Here is a 19,995-nt window from a genome sequence, read left to right as displayed (position 1 = left end):
CTTACAAACATCCTCGTAACTAAGATCGGTATTCACAGTCGAGTCTTATATTCAAGACCGTCTTAAGTTCATCTTAAGATGTATGAAACATTTTATTGGTTACGGAGTGTCTAAAAGATAATCTTAAGACGACCTTAAATATAAAATCTGGCTATGATACCGGCCTCTCTTGTGCCTAATTCTACCAATGCGGATTAACTCTGATCTCGGTTTAACGTATATTTGTCATTTTTTCTAGTTTCAGGAATTGGAAAGAAATAAAACTTTGGTTAAACCGGGATTAAAATAAATCTCCATCGGTAGAAATGGACGTTCGTAGAAATGGACGGTCTATCGAAATCCATCTCGCTAAGCCAAGAATAAATTTGTCTCTCAAACGACAGTTTTTTTTTCTAGTTGAAAAACTATCCAATTGATTTTTAAAGCTCACTTTAGACGACCTACAACTCGCGTCAGCTTCCAAGATTCTTCTATTTCTATTATAATTGTATATGCCTCGTATTTTAAATGTACCTGAGAATCTAAATGTACTACGCAGCACATAAAACAGAATTCTACTTTGAGTTCTGACACGAATGAAAGACTATCTAATGTCCATTTATACCAATGTAGATTTATTTTAATCCCCGTTCAACTAAGATTTTATTATCTCTTTCCAATTCTTGGAACTGGAAAAAGATAAAAAGCAAGTTGAACTAATGATCAAAGTTAATCTGCATTGATAGTAATAGGCATAAATGTTAACCAGAAATTAGTCAACTCTTAGACAATAATATAGAAAAAGATAGAGAGTCAACTAACCTCTAGTTAACAGTTAACCAGAAAATGAAAAACCGGGCCTTAGAAAACCCAAGATTGCGGCTGTTTCTCGTGCGTGAAACTCTCGGATCATAACTAGAGATGGGCGATGTTGAAAAAAATCGATTATACAGGGTGTCGGATTCGATTTGGACGACTCCAAAGATTATAGTAGATTGGATCAAACTGAGAAGAAAAGTTATATACCATTTTACAAAATCCGTAATTATTATCGCGTAATTAAGAAAAACGTCTGAGCCAATAAGTACACGGAGGAGCGGAAGGTCGGACTCGGCAGACATGCAAAATGGTGTATTTGTTGACATCTCTCAAGATCCGATAGCGAGAGGTGGAGCGGTGAGGGCGAACGGCGCGCAGCGAGCGAACGCGCGACATATGACACCGCGCCGAAAAAGTTTTTCTGGTGGTAGGAGAATAATACACCATTTTGCATGTCTGCCGAGTCCGGCCTTCAGCTTCTCCGTGCACTTATTGGCTCAGACGTTTTTCTTAATTACACGATAATAATTATGGATTTTGTAAAATGGTATATAACTTTTCTTCTCAGCTTGACCCAATCTACTATAATCTTTGGAGTCGTCTAAATCGAATCCGACACCCTATATAATAACCGATTATGAGAATAGTCAATTTAAAAAAATCGATTATTATAAAAAATAATCGAAAAATAATCGCATAACTAATTTTTCAACTAATTATTAAAAAATGGTGAATAAATAGTTTTTATTGTTTTTCATTAATTTATCTGTTTATTTTGGGCATATTCACATTTATTTAATACACATTATTGTTAACAAAAATAAAACATTTCATTTGGTACTAAAGTAGTCCACTGTATGGTCGGTATTCATAGTCAATTCTTATTTCAAAATCATCTTACGTGTTGTCCGGCTCTGTGATTGATTAAAAATACATTAAGAGTATACTTAAGATGATCTTAAATACATGTATAAGAACGGACTATGAATACCGGCTTGTATGTACGTCGATGTATACTACGCTTACGCGAACGCAGCGGAGTAAAAACCGAAAAAAATTACTTAAGAAATGGAATAATCGATTAATCGATATCATAAAAATCGGTTAAAAAATTGATTCTAACGAAAAAATAACCGATTTTCATTACAATCGATTATAATCACCCATCCTCAATCATAATCGTTGAGGTGCTCGAGCGGCTTGGCACACTGCTGCCGGTCCCTAGCGTCACTCGCGCGCCGGACGTTGGCTGGGCGGCCGGCGCGACGCGACGAGGTTCGAGGACGGCGCGTCAGCGCCGCCGCCAGCATCGCGACGACGGTCCGGGCGGGAAGGAGCCGGAGTGCGTAACGCACGGCGCGGCACGGCGTAGCCGCGTCGCGGTGGCCGGCGTAAGGGCGCCGCGCGTTGCGATGATGCTCGCCGTGACGCGTGGCGCTGCGGCGCTGCGCCGATGTGCCAGGGGATCAGCTGTCCGAGGAGGTTCTCTCCGTACTCGCGTCTCTGTCGCTTCGCCGCCCGTGCTCGCTCGCTCTCCGTCGAACCACCGTTATCCGCTCGCGTTCCTCCGCGTCCTCGCACTGGGACGCGCGCGCGAGGAGGACTCGCTCTCGTTCTCCGCCTCGTATGCATCGGTACGCGCGTGTCCCTGCGGCCCGCGCGCGTTCCCAGCCGAGAGCGAGCCTACGCTGGAAAACGGGACGACAATCGCGCGGATTTTCCCTCCGGCGGGACGTGAGGAACTTCGCTCCCGAGGGACAAGTTATCGCCGGCCGATTCTGTCAGCGGTGTAGACTTATCTAATCGCGCGCGAAACCACGCGGCGACGAAGCCCTCGCGCCGACGTTCTCGATGCGCCCGTCCTCGCCCTCCGGGAGGGACGGATGACCGGAAACGGGTGGAAAAATCCGCGGTCGGGTGACGTCGCGAAAGGGGTAAAACACGGGGCAGCCCGGCTACGCGCGCGCACGCGACACGCCGGGCGGCCGGGAGGACACCGGCGGCCGGGAGGACACCGGCGGCCGTTAGGTATGACGGTAGAATCTCCGGAATTCGCGGACTGCAGTACCAAATTCAGTTGCTATGTCGCACGCAGCGGGCGAACATGAGCGATGCGGAGCACGCGAAGCGCGCGTCAGTTTGCCGCGCGGGACCGCCCGCTCGCCCGAGCCGCTACCGGGAGAACACGTGCCAGAGGAGCTCGACGAGGAGTGCGAGCCGGGGACATGCGCGCGTACAAGGGGGGCGCCGTAGGAGGGGGGGAGCGCCCGGAGCGGGAGATGGTGAACGCCCCTCTTGCGGGAGCGATCGAGAGAACTGGGGGGAGGAGGGGGGGGCGCTCGGCGTGCACCTCCAGCCACCTCATGCCGGCCTGCTCGGTTGTGATTAACTAAGGTTTAATCAGCTTTACAAGCTAAACTTCCTTTGTCGACATGCACGCGCATGATAATCCGCCGGACTATCTCGTCGGGCCGGCCGACGGCCGAAAACACCTCCGGCGCGTCGGGGGATCCTACTAATGTGAATACGACGTCGTGCGCGTCAACGGGAGACGCGCGTTGTTCCGGTCGCCGGCGCCGGCGACGGACTCCGGCGCGAGATCGTCGTCGCTCCCGAGCGCGCTCGTCGAGCACTCGGCCGGCCTTCATACGGTCCTAATACCGAAATTCGTAGAATGTTACAGGCATAGTCTTAGCGACATAGTCCGGGATGGACGAGCGATGACACGCCTCGCTCCGCGAGAATCGATAGTGACTCGCGCGAACGTTTGACACCGAGGCGAGAGACACACGGCACTCGTGTTCATTTTTATTTTTATGCTATACGTAGAAACACCGCGAGGTTTACCGCAGCCCGTCGCGTTCGATCGCGATGATGGGTTCCGTCTCATCAGGTACATACGTCTTGATTGTTAAGCAACTGTCTCTCGGAGATCTAAAAAATATTAAGCTGCATTGCTCATATTTAATAGTGATTTGCCATTAAATTGTGTCAACGAAACGCTTGTTATAAGTGAAAATAATGTATTTGAAGAAAAGCTTTATCTCGCGGGCGCGTTGCGAGAGACAAACGACCGCGCGATATCTTACGTCGACATTGATCTGACGACGCGAAGGCCAAGAACTTCTTGCCGCGCATCGCTTCCTGGTTCGTCTCATCGCGACATCGTCGCTCAATATTCGCCGAGGCGAATCCTAATATGCAACGAGATGCGTTTGCCAACGGTGAAATTATTCGCGTCCCCTGCTGCCTCGATCGCACATACAGGAAACATTTTATAAGCTACTCTCCTCCAAAGAACAATAAGTATCTTTCACGAACTGAGTTTGTTACAAACCGGTTTTCATGTTCAAAAAAACAAATGTCAACTTGATGATCTATCATAAATTTCGTTAGATTCCGGTTTTCACAGTCAACAAACAAATGCCAACTTGATGATCTATCATAAATTTGTCATTTTCGATGAACAAATTTTTTTCTAATATCTCATTTACGTTGCACTTGTTTAAAATGGTATGTAATTGTCGAAACTATTGTAAAATCGAGAACTATATATGCGTTTTACCTATTGTCGAAATTAGTAAACATAAAGAATTCATTAGGAAGCATAAGCTCGCATACAATTATTTATACAGGGTGCTCCAGGAGGAAAGGTCAATATTCTGGGAGGAAATAGTGTCGGGCATTTTAAGCAAAAATGTTCATATGAATATATGTCCCATTCCCCACTGTTTACGAGATGGAGCTATTTGAATGTACAGTTGCAAAATTACTGACAAGAAAGAAATATCGTTGGTGCTTGAATAAGTTCTCGTTGTTTCCCGACAGACGATGTTGCCTTAGCCTTTTTGCGTCGGGCAATACTACAGCGAACTTCATCGTAAAGCTCCACCATTAGGCTCGAAATGACAGTATATGTCATTCCGCCGAAGTGTAAACGACATATTTTTTCATAAATTCCATCAACCGACGGCTCCAGGTGCAAAAGGTTCAAAAAGTGCAGAATCACTCCAGCATCTTCGAAATTGAAAAAAAACCGTATTTCTAATTTGTTTCCTAAAATACGATTTCCTGTAGCTTCCGTAAAGCGTTCTTTATTCTGAAATATAAGTATTGTTACAGCGAAGAGGAACAACGCCGTGCAACTAGCAACCCTACCGTCGCCCATGCATTAGAGCTCGCGTTGCTTCTTCTAGAGTGGTACAGACATCATGCGATATGCAATACGATCACAATCAAATGTATAAAACATTTCTTGTTACGATGCGTGACAAGGTGGTCGAGAACTTACAGACAACGCCAAGAAAAATTATTAGGGCAAAAGTGGTATATTTTGGCATCATTGTACGTCTCACGAGCTAAATTGGGATACGGATCCTCTATAATTCGCACCAGGTGAAAAAAGTCCTCGTGCCGATCCCAAGAGGCGGCCCCAGGCACGCAGTAGCCGCTACGCGCGATCTCATCCTCGAGGAAGAGCGCACTTTTCCCGCATAGCGGTCCCACGCTCTTCGGTGCATTACAGGTTCATCTCCGCCTACCGACCGCTCGCGGGGATACGGTGCATGTCGGCGATCGATATGCACGACCAAATCGAATCGATCGTATAACTTGCCACTACCGAGCGATCGTGCCGCGAAAACGAAAAATTCTCGGTCAATTACAAATACCGCCCGCGGATGTGGACGGTCGATCAAGCTGGACGTGCGATAATTGAAGGATCATAGAAATCGAAAGGCGAAGCGCGACATCGAGAACGCATCGGTCAGAAATTGAATAACGTTCGACTGCCCTTTCCCCAATTTCTTTTTAATAAGGAAATGAAAGACACGTCAAGATTAAACATGTAACAACTCTCTCAAATTTGTGGAGTGAAATTTTCATTCGAATCACATGGTGTCACTGGTCACTTCACTCCACTCGAGTGAATAGTTAGCCTAATAGAGTGAATTAATTCACTCTAATTGTAAGACAAAAAGTGAAGAATTTTACTCTTATTTTTAAAGTGATATTTTTTAAGTGAAGTCGATAGCACTTCAAAATTCACTCCAATGTGAAGTACGGTTTTCCGACGCTAGATGGCCGCCGATCTCGTAAGTAAGATCGCGATAGTCCGGCATATACGTGTAAGAAGCCCCGTCAGGGACCGGGACGGTTCTCACGCGACAGCCAGCAGAATATGCGAAACTGTCACAGAAATTATCACAGATTTTCAGTACTAGCTCTGTGAATATTAGAATACAACCTCTACAATACTCTACATGCAAGGATGAACAAACACTAGCGAAGCTCTTGTCCTTGAATTTTATACTACTAACAATAATCGAGCAAAGTAAAGAACATCGCACTCTTTTCAGAGTTGCAGAATCAATCCAAGTAAAGAGTGTAGCGCAGAGAAATGTGCGCTGCTTAGTAAACAAATGAACGAAAAGATCCGAGTTCAAATTCACGAACACTGCTGGTTTTTTCGGAATCTCTCGAAGAGAAGTGACAACCACAGAGAGTATCCTGCCACACACACACCCCTGTAGGGGTGAAGCCTTCCAGGTTGGAGGTTGGAGGGTTACCTTCGGCAAGGTCAGCAGCCTGCCGAAGATGGAAGTAAAGCCAAAGTACCAGAACTGGATAAAATAGGCTTTTAAGCCTAATACACGAGGAAGAAGAAGAAGATAGCATTCTCTTCAGAGTTGCAGAATCAATCAAAGTAAAGAGTGAATAACTCTTTCAAAAAGAATTTTCTCCAAAAGAGTGAGATTCCACTCGAAAGAACTTAGAGAGTAGAAACGTCACGATTAAACTTTCATCGAAATTACTTCCCTCACTTATTTAGCTCGACTTGTATGTACGTACACAAATATGAATATTCTTTTCTTATCCTCGATCGTTTAACTCGTCTCGAGATTCTCTCTTCGCTCAAGCGGGACACGCTCGCGCGATTCTCATGTAAATTCGCGCGCGATGTAATCCTTACGCGCGGCACGCGTCTCCTTCTCTAGGGATAGCCAATTGGCCCGATATCTCGCAACATCGTGCGAGATCGATAAGCCGGACCCGGGCATTACCGGCTACGTGTATAGCCAGGCAAATTGCGCGCGTACGTATGAATAGAAGCAGCGGTTCTCGCTCGCACACGGCGATTGTCATTAATTAGACAGTTGGCACGCGCCAGGTGAAGCTCGCTCGTGTTCACCTGCGACGAGTCACACGCGCGTTCGCGTATATTATATATATACAAGTATAACACGGCTTTTCGGCTCGCCGTGCCGCCGCATTGTGGCTTTTGCGTGCGACGGCCAGCGCCGTTTATAGGGGTCGCCCACATGACATCTGACCCACATCCGGCCGATGTTCACCGGGCATCGATATCGTCCGGGCCGTGCCATTAAAATGTCGAATAATTTCGAGCCCGCGACGTATGCTCGGTGGATTTACGGCGGTTCGATACGCGCGATATCGCGGTATCGCCGCGAGCGTCGCGCGACCTGCTCCTATGATCGACGAGAGGGCAAGATTATTCTCGTTCTTTATTCCAAATGTATGTGACGGATATGAATGTGGACAAGGATGGCCAAATGTGACTTGGTTACCTCAAACTGGCAATTTTTGTTACGTGACTTATTAAACTATTCGTGTAAAACGGTTTACCTCTCATTTTTACAATCCCTTATAATTGACAATGAAACAATATACGTATACACTTTTTATTACGTTTATATAAGCCCCGATCTTGCATGAAGCAATTCCCATACTTATTCGTGAAATACTTGCATTAAAAATATTCCTTTTTCTTCCGCATCTGTATTCGTATAAAAAGGGAAATACGTACCAATAAATGTATCTAAAATCAAACTGAAAGCCTCTTCACAACGTTCGAAGCTTTGATCTTCAAATACCAAATAAAGCTATATGCTTTTGCCCAAAGTAGCCGATTCAAAGTTTAATCGTGAGAACGTTGCTTCATTGTTGTGTATAATTTATTGGTATTGAAAATATCTCCTTTTCTTTTATATCTACACGTATTTGTACGAAAGGAAAAATATCCCTGGAGTGAAAACAACTTCCGCGTAAACGATACCTGCTTCTGTACACCTTCTGGAAATTAAAAGGCAACACCTGTATCCCCCGTGCACTCGCGCGCTGCAAGATGCCGCTCTCGCGGGCGATGCAACATAATGAGGCGGGAGACGAGGAGAGTGAGCGCGCGGGGCAACGCGCAACGAAAGCCACCGGGGCCCGCCCAGCGCTCGATAATCGCCAGAAATTCCCGATTATTAAGCGTACAGGTGTTTACACCGGGAACCAATTCCGGATCTGCCCGAGAGACGCCTCCGAGGAATACGCCGCGCGCGTGAACGACCCGTGAGGAGCGCCCAGCGCTCTGGTCGGGTGTGCGTTGCCGTTGGTTCTCGCTGAAAGAAATTCGCTTGAGTTGCAGCTGGTACTTTTTGCGCCGCTCAAACCTGAGATGACTCCGCGCGATAATTATGCAATGTTGACTTTATTGACGAAGACGCGTCGCATTTTACCTCGTCTATAAGATTAATATGTCAATTATAAGTAAAAATAAAATAAGGTGAATAATTCGACACCACTGGCAACAGGAAAACTTCCTTTATCCGCGCAACGTTTCGGCCATGGGTTTTGGCCTTTATCAAGTGCAATCAAACTAATTCGAACGGCGCATGGCATGTGGTCAAATGCCATCGGGCACCACTGTACAAAACGATGAAAAACCCAGGGTTACATATTTTTGTACTATGTGCAAAAAGGCTTATAAAATTTATTAATTAAAAACAATACGAAAGGAGGTGCATAGGGCTGTGAGAGTCGGAACGCAGTTGTTGGTGCGTAATGTCAAAAGGACTATCTTTAATAAATCATTAAAAAATCGTAAAAAAAATTATAAAAAAGAGATAATTGTACGTTTCGACTCTTTTTGAGTCATCCTCAGCAACTTCGAACCAATGACGAAATAAGATGTCTCATCTCATGCTCCACGTGGGCTCCAGGATATGTGGAAAGTTTAATTTCATGATGGTAAACATGGAATCGCACAAGAAGCACAAAATGGACATCGGAAAATCAGTTGAGCTTAAAAGATAACGTTGTCAGTACGATCAACAAACTGAATCTGAAACAAGATGTCTGAGAACTGTTGACTGCTAGCACCGAGCGTCACTTAAATCTTCCGCACAAATTACGATAAAGTCGATGACAATGAAACATCGTTCTCACGACTTAACTTTGAGTGGGCTACTTTGAACAAAGGCATAGCTTCATCTGGTATTTAATATCAACGTTATTTAAAGAAAGTTTTGAACGTTGCGAATTGATGGCCAAAAAAACTGTATTTCAATATTCCACAAAACATACAAGTTATAGTCTGCGTTTGTATTTAAGGATATTAAGCAGTACGTAGACATGACTCGTTCCAGTAACACCTTATCGAGCCATAATTGCGCGCGCGAGAGTCGCGACTTTCAAGATCGCGAATCGATTCGTTGCTGCGAGCTTGCCCCGGCTGTCTTGTTAATGCAAATTTCGCTGTCGTGCCCCTGTTCCACCTCCCCTTCGCTCCCGCCTCCATCGCGAAGCGTTTCACCCTAATTTCCTGCGCCGTAGCACCTGACGGTGCACGAAGTGCAGCGCTGCTCGCGTGCTCACCCAGCAGCTTCCGGTTCCGGCGCGTGCTTAAGCATTCCGGCTGTTTGCACTCGCGAGCGTGAACACGCCGAACGTGCACACAAGCGCACACGCACGCGTATCCACCTGCCCGAGCATACGAAGGTCCGCGATGTGCCGTTGCCACCCTGCCTAGCGCCCCTTTCCCCCCGCATTGTGCACCTGATGCATCGAGGAGCCGCGCTTGTAGATCAACAGATAGGGATGTTAATGATCGCGAATTGAGACAAGGAAAGGGCGCGCGGCTCGACAAATGGCCCGCTGAAAATAATTACCGCCCGGCTGCCCGAAAATGCCCTCGCGCGCAAATCGATTCGGGATCGACGCGATCGCACAATCGGCAGGCCGTGCCCGAAGACACCTTAGAAAAGCTCAATTAATTTCCGAGAACTCATCTTGTTTCGAAACGACCGAAAAATTCGCTAAAAAGAAAGACGAGCAAATAAGCGACAAAGGTCGCATTTATTTTCTCATCCAGAAAGACGTCAAGGCCGCATAAGATACGCTTTGACACTCGAGGACGAAGAGATAGATCCTTTAATGGCCACGTCGCAGGTGCGAGAGCAGGTCGGTCGGTCGTCCAATATTCGCTCCGCGTTTCACGGGCGAGCGGTGACGCCGATTAACATCGTCGCGAGACGAGAAACGTGTTACACGACGTCGGTATAACGCGTCGCATGCCAACCGACGACGTTTTCTGGCCTCGCCAGCCACCTTTGTGCCGCAACCTTAGAATTTAACAAAATATTTCCACTAACTAAAGCGATCTTATTACCACACGCGGAGAGAATTTTCTCTTAAAATTTACCCTGAAAATCATGTAATCGTGTGACAACATGGCATTTTGAAGAACTTTATGAGAATTTTTTGAAATATCACCACACATTTTACTAGTAAAATGTATAGGAAGTATAATTATTAGTAAATGTATGGTTAAATTTCAAAAACTCATAAAGTTCTTCAATCGTGGGACAACGTGGCTTATAAAGAACTTTATGAGAGTTTTTTGAAATATTACCATACATTTTACTAGTAAAATGTGTATACTAACAAATAATATAATTACTGGTAAAATCTATGGTAAAAATTCAAAAAACTCTCATGCAGTTGTTTAAAATGCCATAGTGTCCCACGATTATACGATTTTCAGGATAAACTTTAAGAAAAAATTCTCTCCGTGCAGATACTTGCTGAGAATTGATAGAAACTCGCAATATTTTCCATCTTACACGAAATCATCGAGCGTAATAGTTACGTGTAAATTACTTAGTCATTCGAACGCGTCGTTTGTATCCGCACAATAGCATCGCAACACAATTTCGGTGCGAGCAATCTCGGCCTGACCATGCGACTCCGAGAAATTGAAAAAGCCATTAATTGATAAATTACTCTCGCAACACCAAGCTTTCTTTGTTCTCGCTCTTCCTTCGAGAGATCAACGGATCCCGCTAGACAAATGAAAGTATCACGTAGTGCGCTTAACAGTGCGGAGATCACAGGTGAGCATTCGGTGAGCAATCGGCGCTGGAACTACGCGCAAGCTGGTGTCGGACAAATATTATCGTCGAAACACATCGGACATTCGGGGCGGTCCGAATGCTGGCAATTAGCGGTGGCAGGTGGTGATTACCGAGGCCGGAATCATCCTCCTAAACACCGGAAACGTCCCTCTCCGCCGGTCAGGCGTGATTCCACAGCCTCGCTCGTATTAAGACGGCCACGACGCGGGACTCTACGAAGGCGCAATAATTCACGGGCGATCGCGAAAGAAATTGCCGGTCTCGAGTCTCGTACAAGCGCTAACGATCTCCCCGACCAATTACACGCCCCGCGGGTCGATAATCAAAGTCCTTTCCGCGTGCGCAGCGATTAGCGTCGCCGAGCTCTCACTCGGCAAGAAATAGAATGAATTAAGGAGAGAAAATTATGAGAATTCATTTCGTAAGATTGAAATTTCTAATCTGCGAGATGGCCGATTGAATTCTTGTCTCCTTTCTTCTCTCGACCATATGGTGTTTCACATAAAAGACCGAGGTAGCTTCTTTCGCCGAATGAAATTAAATAGTAATTGCAACACAAATTTGAGCAAAAGGTATAAAAATTGATTTTAATCTACTTAAATATTAATTTGATATACTTGTGTCAAGTAAAATTGAGTTTTAAATAAAATTAATACAAACATTGTATTCGCAAAAGTGATGCTCTCGTAGCGAGTTGCTTTAGATTCGCATCCCTGCGCTAAACAACGCCGTGCGGCGAAACGTTCGATAATTAGAAGCGAAGCGCGACGCGCCACCGAAAGTTCGCTCTCGAGTTTCTCACCCTTCTTCCAGTCGGCGCGGAAGAACGGCGGGAGGGGGACAGATGGAAAAAAGGAATTCGACGCAAAAAGGGCATCTCGTTTGCGGCCGACGAGGCATGGAGACCGTGATTCGCTGCCTGGCTGACGCCATATGGTGTGCAAACCGAGAGGCTACTAGTCGATCACCGTTTCGCATTACGCAAACGAACGAGCCGCCCGCGTCATTCTGCCGGTCGTTCTGGCCGTAAGTGCCATAAATCCACATAAGCAGAAAGGACGGCCGGAACGATCGCGAGTAACGGTCCAACTTCTAATTAGATCGCTTCTGCGTTCGTTTGCTACAATGCATTTTTTTTTGCGTGGATTAGAAATGGAAATAAAATATTTTGATCGGACTCTTCGGTCTCATCTGTTTTTCGTTTTACAAAAAGTTAGCCTTCATGCTTTCTATACAGGGTGTCCCAGGAGGAAAGGTCAATATTCTGGGAGGTAATAGTATCGGTCATTTTAAGCAAAACTGTTCATATGAATATATGTCCCATTCCCCACTGTTTCCGAGATAGAGCTACTTGAATGTCTCGTGTATTTACTCTTTTTCTGTACACTTCACCCTTCGTCCAACCTCATAAACGTCTGCGGGAATTTACTCTTACACGTCTGTTGACTGTTGTGCCGAGAACATTGTAAAAATGTTAAAAATTCATATGAACATTTTTGTTTAAAATGACTGATACTATCACCTCCCAGAATATTGACCTTTCCTCCTGGGACACCCCGTATAAACTTTTATTAATATTGTCAAATTTATGTAGGACGCACTAAGAAAAATGTCCGATTAAGTATAATCGAATAACCCAATAATATAATAACAAACGGATATATCCGATGAAAAATATGATCGGGTTTTCCACCAAATTTCATCGGTAACTGCATTTCATCGGACAACGTAATTAACCATCGGAAACACTGTTTAATCGGTTTATCCGATGAAGATTTTTCTCAGTGTGGAAATCGAGAATAATCGAAGTTGGCTACTATCACGAATTTATTTATTTATTTAACGCGGACTATTATTAGCTACTCCCTCGCACCGGGTCGGCGCTTGCTTCTTAAAATCTAAACATATACGTATATACGCATACTCTTAAAAGCCTCTTTCGGCAGCCTCGGTTAGATTAACCGATGGTTAAAATTTGCAGGGTGCCATCAAGATAATCGCCTTCATCTCTATTTTCTGTTGGCACCCTGCAAATTTTAACCGTCGGTTAACTAGCCGAGGTTGGTGAAAAAGGCCTTAAGCGCGTTTGCTTCTAATTTCGGAAGAAAAAGGTCACAATCCGTCCACTGAGAAAAATTTTCATCGGATAAACCAATTAAATAGCGTGTCCGAGGGTTAATTTTTCCGATTACGTTTTCCGATTAAATTATGGATACATCCGATAAAATTGGATTGAAAAACCGATCATATTTTTTATCGGATATATCCGTTTGATATTATGCAATTGGATTATCCGATTATATTTAATCAAACATGTTTCTCAGTGTAGAAATTACCATAATACTGCATGTGTTTTGTTTGCTATTCCATTAACGTGAATGTATAATATTTCAAAGTTGATTATACTGAGTGGATTATTTTAAGAATCCGGCCATCCATCATTCCAAGACTCGTTCTGAACTGTCCAAGAATCTCTCACCTCATCGGTCCGTACAACGACGGATCTGTAGGTCCACAGTACGCCGCATTTGCAAATTTCAACTGTCTCAAATCGTGTAAGATATCAATATTCTTCCGCGAATCCAATTTCTGCGATAAGATTAGAAACTGGACGACAGGAAAAGCGAAAGAAAGATGAGAAGGTGAGAAAAGGAGAGCTTCTCTTTCCCATGGTCCATTCTGAGAAGTAAAAGAGAGAAAGCAAGAGGGAGAAAGATAGTGACGGGGGCGGGGGGTGCCTCTCAATGGCCGTAAAAGCCAAATCATAATCGCGGTATCATTAACGAAGTCGTGCGAAAGAAGTAATTAAAGCGCGCGGCTCGTGTTCCTCATGAACCCGAACCCCGGCTGGTTCTTTCTCGGCTCGAGTTAACGGCTCCTTCTCTCTCGCGGGGTTTTGCCGCACAGCTCCCGACTGCGCCACGTCATTCCGGCGCAGCGTCATGACACCGAGCACATCGAGCGCAGAAGGGACACGCCGCAGGAACGCCTCTACCTGCGCGCCGCAAAAAGTGGATCTGCCGCGCCGGTGGAAAGACTCGTCGGCGCCTCTTTCTCTCCCTCGTTTCTTGTATCATCGCTACTTACTTGTTAATCAAATCGCGGGGAGAATTTCAAGATTATTTCTGCGTGCTAAGAAGCGGTAAGATTAATGTACGATCGCGTCAGCTTGCGGCCGGCAAATTATAGTTTATCTCTCCTACGGGCGAGAAATAATTTTCGGAACGTGCATATGTAAGTTTATATTTATATTTACATTGTGCATATCTATTACTTATGATAACAATTTTAATTGTCGCTTTAATATTCATTATTAAATTGTTATGGGTGTCAACCAGTTTTTGCTGGAAGTTCTTGGCCGTCGTGAGAGTAATATTTTTTCATGTCAACTTTTTATGTATGCATATTTATGTCGATAGAAAAGTATTGGCCGTTAAAAAATTTAATGCCTTAAGAGAAGCAACCTTTAAATATTTATGGCATTTCCCAAAATGATTAATCGTTTATTCTTATCCGGAAGGCAATGTCGAACAAGAACGCTCACGAGAATCCGTAAGTATACATCTCCGCGTAATGAAAATGAGCTGTCGCGGCGCTAAGAACATAAAGCACTTAAGGGGATCCTAAAGCCGTCTGTTTTATCGACATTCTTTGTTACAAGTAATTTTTTAATTGGCTTTATAGAAATGCAAAACTCTTTTACGGAATTAAAGTACGCAACAAAATCTAGACTATGCTGGTCGACTTTATGTCAAAAACGAAAAAGAGTTAAAAATTTTAAAACGTTTTTAATTCCGCCTCCTATCTTATCGACCCTGATCGAGTTCGCCAGTAGCTTCAGGATCCCCTTAACCGTGAGTAATTTTTCTTCGTACCCTAGATACATTTTTAACTATCTAAATGTGCATTTTGTATCCTGACCACTTGTATTACCCAGACGCGGAGAAATAAAAGAAAATAAGAGATATCTTCTATATCCCATGTCGACCGGCTGGAAGGTGGATCGTATCTTCGACACGGCGCGCTTCGACATCTCGTTTCGCGTCCGCGATGATAAAGGGCCCCGAGGGTGGGAGGAGGAGGAGGAGGTTAGGGCCCCACGATGGGGCCCGTTCCTCGTCGACCCTCTACCTTCCTCCCTCCGCCCTTCGTTCTTGTTCCTGCGCACAGTAGCCGAGAGACGAGGCTACCTCTGAGTTTGGCTCGGAACTGCATTCCGTAGCTGACTCCGCTCGAGTCGCGTTGCATTCACCGCCATTGGCGCCACACGCACATTTCTCGGCGTCGCCCTTTCGCACACGCACGTTCCTGCGTACAGGCATGCATCCACAGCGCGTTCACAACGTCGGCGCGTGCGGACGCGTGAGCGAGAATACGCGGGACCATAAGACTACGTCCACGTAACGTGATTGGTTCGCGCGTGTCATCGCAGCTACCAGGGTTTCGCGGCCTCGCATTATGAGACGTGTCTCTAATTTCGTACTTTGCCGTTCTCTCCTTTCTCTTTGCTCTCTCGTACAATCGCAACTCAAAATACAGGTGCACATGCCTCAGTGGTCGAATTGGTGAGACACCCTAGAGAGTAGGGAAGTCCCGGTTTAAACCCTGGCTACCTTGGGGTCTCTTCCTGAAGTAATGCCTTTGCAGGTAGCCCCGGGAAGAGGCCCTTTTGTGCAGTTGTCGGTCCTTAAGATAGGGGTTTTTAGCCGGTAGTCCCGCTTCTCTGGTTAGTCCGGCATATTCACAGGGTACGGCGCCCTGTGTTGAATGCGTAAATGCATTTTCCCCTACTCTCGGAGAAAAAAAGGTTCAAACCTTGGCTGAGGTAATCTTTTTCGCAATAAAGTTACTGTATTATTAAAAATGCCTGATATGGTCAATAAAAATACTGAAGTTGTCAAATGCAGGTGTTTCGGATTGCCTACACGAAGACAGTGTTCTCGTAAAATTTACTCTGACAATTATGCAATTGCGGGACAACGTGGCATTTTGAAGAATTTTACAAGAGTCTTTATAAATTTTACCATACATTTTACTGGTAAACGTTCTTGAAAATGCCACGTTGTCCCGCAATTACATGATTTTCAGGGTGAATTTTAAGAAAAAATTATCTCCGTGCATCTGACAAACAGATACATCTCTTTCGGAACAGTTATGAAACGAGCCAAATGACAAAGTGACTAAAAGACGACGTGGTAATATCTAGTAGATCAACTATCATTATGTCAACTTTCAACGTCACTTTGCTACTTGATAGATAGATAACTTGATTTTAAAAAATATATACTTTCTCTATCGCTCTACGATTATCAACAAATTGCTCTCTATTATAATACATCAATTATTACCTAACTTTCCATACACGTGCTAGTTATCGTTGATTAATTTTCCACGGATACGCGAGAAGTGTTTACTCCTTTGACATTTTATTCAAACCTAGAGATCGAACTTAAATTTTGTAGTCGCATCACAATTTCCACTTGGACGAAAACTACGTTTCTTTGACTTCATCGACAGTTTCGACAGCACGTGGCGTACGGCTCGCGCGCGTATTCCGGGTTTCGCGCTACCGGCTCATGAATAATAAAGCCAAGCCCGAGCGAGCGAGCGCTCGCGAACTCGCGTCGATGACTCATTCCCGAGGACGCGACGAAGAAGGAAGAGGAGGCATACACCCACGCGACGCTTTCTCACCCTCGCCCTCGCACAAAAAATAAGAACTGTCCTCGCGTGCGCGCGAATGGAGATACATCGAATTAAGATACGACCAAGTGCCGGGGACAGGTGTCGCCTGGCGAGTGACCTCTTTCGAGGAATCGGGTCGTCGCACGCGGTTCCCCGGATGGAAGCGCGACGTCGACGAGACGGGGAACGTCGGCGATCGCGCGCGCGCGCGCGCGCGCGGCAAAAGGGACGGGGGGGAGTGAAAGAGTAAAACGCATTCTGTACTCCGCACACCGCGACGAAGGATGTCGCCGATGCTGTACTTCCTCCCTTCCGAGTAAGTCCGTGTTCCTAGGATTCATTCTGTTCTCCGATCCGCCTCGAACCGACCCGACAAACGTGCGCTGCGCCCGCATGCGATGCATAATAATGCAACACGAGCGCGGTTACACCGGGACTGTCCACCTACCCACCTACCTACGCTCAGCTATCTAACTATCTACTTATCTATCTGCCAACCCCCGCATTCCCGAGGCGGAGAGCTTCACGCCCGTGTTTCGGGGAACGCTTCGCTCCGTTCGGACTTGACGATAGCGAGGCGCCCGTCTGTAAAGAGTGACCTCTACAGATACGACTCGTAAATAATTAAAATAAAAGTCTCTGTGTCAATCAGTCGTAATTGTCGTGCTGATACAATGCTCTTTGTAAGCCCCAATCTACAGTAGGTGATTTAAATGCTAAGCCTTAAGAAATTGACCAATCAGAGTCGAAAATGAGAAGAGTACTTGAGTGTTGGTCGAATTTCGTAGGGCTCAGGACTCGAATCATCCATCCATAGACTGAGACTGATGAAAACTTTGCAGAGGCAAACTGAGAGATGAGCGAGCCAGCAGTGGGGAAAATACGTGTTTCGATCTCAGTTTCGCTTAAGCGCAAACTTTATTCTCAATCGAGAAAAGCGGGTGGGACATAAAATGTACAATCTCTTCCCTTCTCTCCTCTGTTATAAAACTCCGTCTCTGTACGTGACGCAAGATGGATCGCGACTAATGGCGCCCAATTGGCTCATTGGTCAGAATTAATTCGACGTCGCCGGCATCGACCCATACTTCATCCCGAGCCATTGTTGTTGCTCGCGCGCAGATGTCCGGTGCCAGGGAGAAATATCCGCGGCGTCGGATTCGTGCCACAGTGTCACCCGAACGGCGAATACCGCGAATGTCCGGCCAGTGTGGCGCCAGACACACGCCGGTAACTTTATCTCGTACGTCTAAGTACGGCACTGGTGAGGCACCGACATACCCGGTCACGACTCAACGACTCAGGCCCACCGAATATATTTATACGATAGGAGACACGGAGGGCAGGCGGGGGAGAGGGGGGGAGGAGCGAGGTGGCGGAGCACGGGGGAGGAGAGGGTACATCTGTTTCCATCCGGGCACGTGTCTACGGAATTAGAACGTTTCGAGGGAGACGAATACGCGCGGGAGAAAAGACTTCGCGCGGACGACAAGCCGGACTGAGAATACCCAGCCGTGGCCCGCAGCCGCTGGACCGACGGATTCTAGGATGCCTCGCGGTCAGCTGGCGCGAAATAACAACGCGGCCGGCAAGCGCACTTGTCTCGGCAATAGTGCTCCGCGTTGTAAAGTGGCGCCCATTTGTTAACCTTTCGTTTCCACTCTTGGGTGTCTGGATGTCTTCGATGCTCCTAACTCCGATACAGCGCGATTATGTAAGGCGCATTTTTTCATTGAAAAGAATATGAAAGATATATTTGGCGTTAGACGCTACCGCGTTTCTAGATTCTGGACGCGATGAAATGTCACAGCTGACGTGAGGTGAAAGGAATTGAAAATTCTAATACGAAAATTGGAGCAACGAATTAAGACTACGAACTGTAAGCGCAGTGCCCTTAAGAAATAGAACTGATTAGCAGCGTCAGTAACTGATAACGTTGAATCAGTAACTTGTGGCGTTCCGTCAGCGACTGATTACGAGAGTCAAGCGTCTCGGTCACCAAAGTGGCCGTTCATGAATTGTTTTAGTAATTTAGAAGTGGCTTTCCCTTCCCGAAATATTCGACGAATAAACGTCGCGGGCGTTAATTTCCCTAGGTTGACGCGAACCGCCGCCCTTTGACGAAGGGTGTCGCGCGTAATCCGAGACGAATGCGTTCGTTTTCATCGCGCCGACCACAGCCAACGGCGGGAAACGACATCGCGGCGGGCCGACGCGATCGAGATAGCGCGGAATTCGCGAGGCGACGCGGCTCCGGTACGTGTCAAGGGGGTGACAGGGATGCCAGCTGGACGTCGGCGCCGTGGCGTCGTCGGCGATCCGGCGTCCTTGTTTTGTGAGTCGCGGCGACGCGTCATGGTCGTCGCAGTTGTCGCTGTGCGACACTTCGCGCATGACCACGCGACCAGACGAATGCGTGCAGGTGTTCCGCGGGTGGAGCAGAAATGGTCCTAGAGTTTCTAGCGTTGTGGATATATAATTAGAGCATCTCGAGGCGCTCGGCGAGGATGCCAGCTTTGAGTCTCTGACAAATGTCCCGCAACTGACGCGGCGCTCTCGACATCAAACAGGAATGTATTACAGAAACTGCCCGAAAAAGAGGCAAACAGAAAAGGATTGTGGACTACACGATTTTACGACTATTAAAGTACCTGTAAGATCGAAAAGCTCTAAGATCTGAAATTAAAATTCTTTCAAAATTAATAGAGAAAAGTCCCCTATTGGGCTTCTAATGTGAGACAGCAGGTTCTCGACACCCAAATTAAATCTTTTCTAACAATGAATTTTCCACCTAAAGAATTTCCACACAGATTTCACTCCAATGGCACCAAATCCGAACCAACAGGCGATGCATATTAATTTCTTATTTAGTAGCAACCCCGCTGTCTCATATTAGGAACTTGTCTTATAATAGGATACTTTTCTTTATTACAGACGTATGGTGGTCAAAGATCAAGGAGACTCAACAAAGGCAAACGTTATACTTTTAATAATACTTTGCATAATCGCAAACAAATTGCATGATAAATTTCCAAACACGAGAAAATTTTCCGCAGTGTCCCCGGTCATTTCGTTTTATAATCTCTCTGTCACCTGCCGTTGCAGTCCACTTTCTCATTGGCTACACATTGGATATTCAGTGATGTTCAGGCTCGTTTCATGTATTCCGCTCGTATACACGCCCGCTATTGTTCGCGCTTGCATATATACGCCGGGCCGTAAAACATTGGCGAGAGCGAGTGCCGTTCGCCTTCGAGCGAGCGGATTTACGCGGCGGCTCGCGCCTCGTCCGGGCTACCGGGCTGCAGAG

General features: G+C 46.0%; 1 protein-coding gene across 1 annotated transcript; it reads left to right on the top strand.

The window, feature by feature from the left end:
• Positions 1-16,740: 16,740 nt before the first annotated feature.
• Positions 16,741-18,187, top strand: LOC105566434. The gene is made up of 3 exons (XM_012020436.1): positions 16,741-16,873; positions 17,741-17,915; positions 18,043-18,187. The coding sequence occupies exons 1-3, from the start codon at positions 16,741-16,743 to the stop codon at positions 18,185-18,187; spliced, it is 453 nt and encodes a 150-aa protein (XP_011875826.1).
• The last annotated feature ends 1,808 nt before the right edge of the window (positions 18,188-19,995 follow it).

The sequence above is a fragment of the Vollenhovia emeryi genome, unplaced genomic scaffold (genome assembly GCF_000949405.1).
Source record: "Vollenhovia emeryi isolate VEMERY1.0 unplaced genomic scaffold, V.emery_V1.0 DF939145.1, whole genome shotgun sequence".
Lineage (NCBI taxonomy): Eukaryota > Metazoa > Arthropoda > Insecta > Hymenoptera > Formicidae > Vollenhovia > Vollenhovia emeryi.
The sequence above is the reverse complement of the archived record's forward strand: the minus strand, read 5'-3'. Positions and strand labels throughout refer to the sequence as shown.

Bases quoted from the DNA above. Each gene is read 5' to 3' on its own strand.
- LOC105566434 (XM_012020436.1), top strand. From the start codon at position 16,741: ATGGAGATACATCGAATTAAGATACGACCAAGTGCCGGGGACAGGTGT. The intron at 16,874-17,740 runs GTCGGCGATCGC...CTCATTGGTCAG, and splicing joins ACGTCGACGAGACGGGGAAC to AATTAATTCGACGTCGCCGG. The intron at 17,916-18,042 runs GTAACTTTATCT...GGCGGGGGAGAG, and splicing joins GTGGCGCCAGACACACGCCG to GGGGGGAGGAGCGAGGTGGC.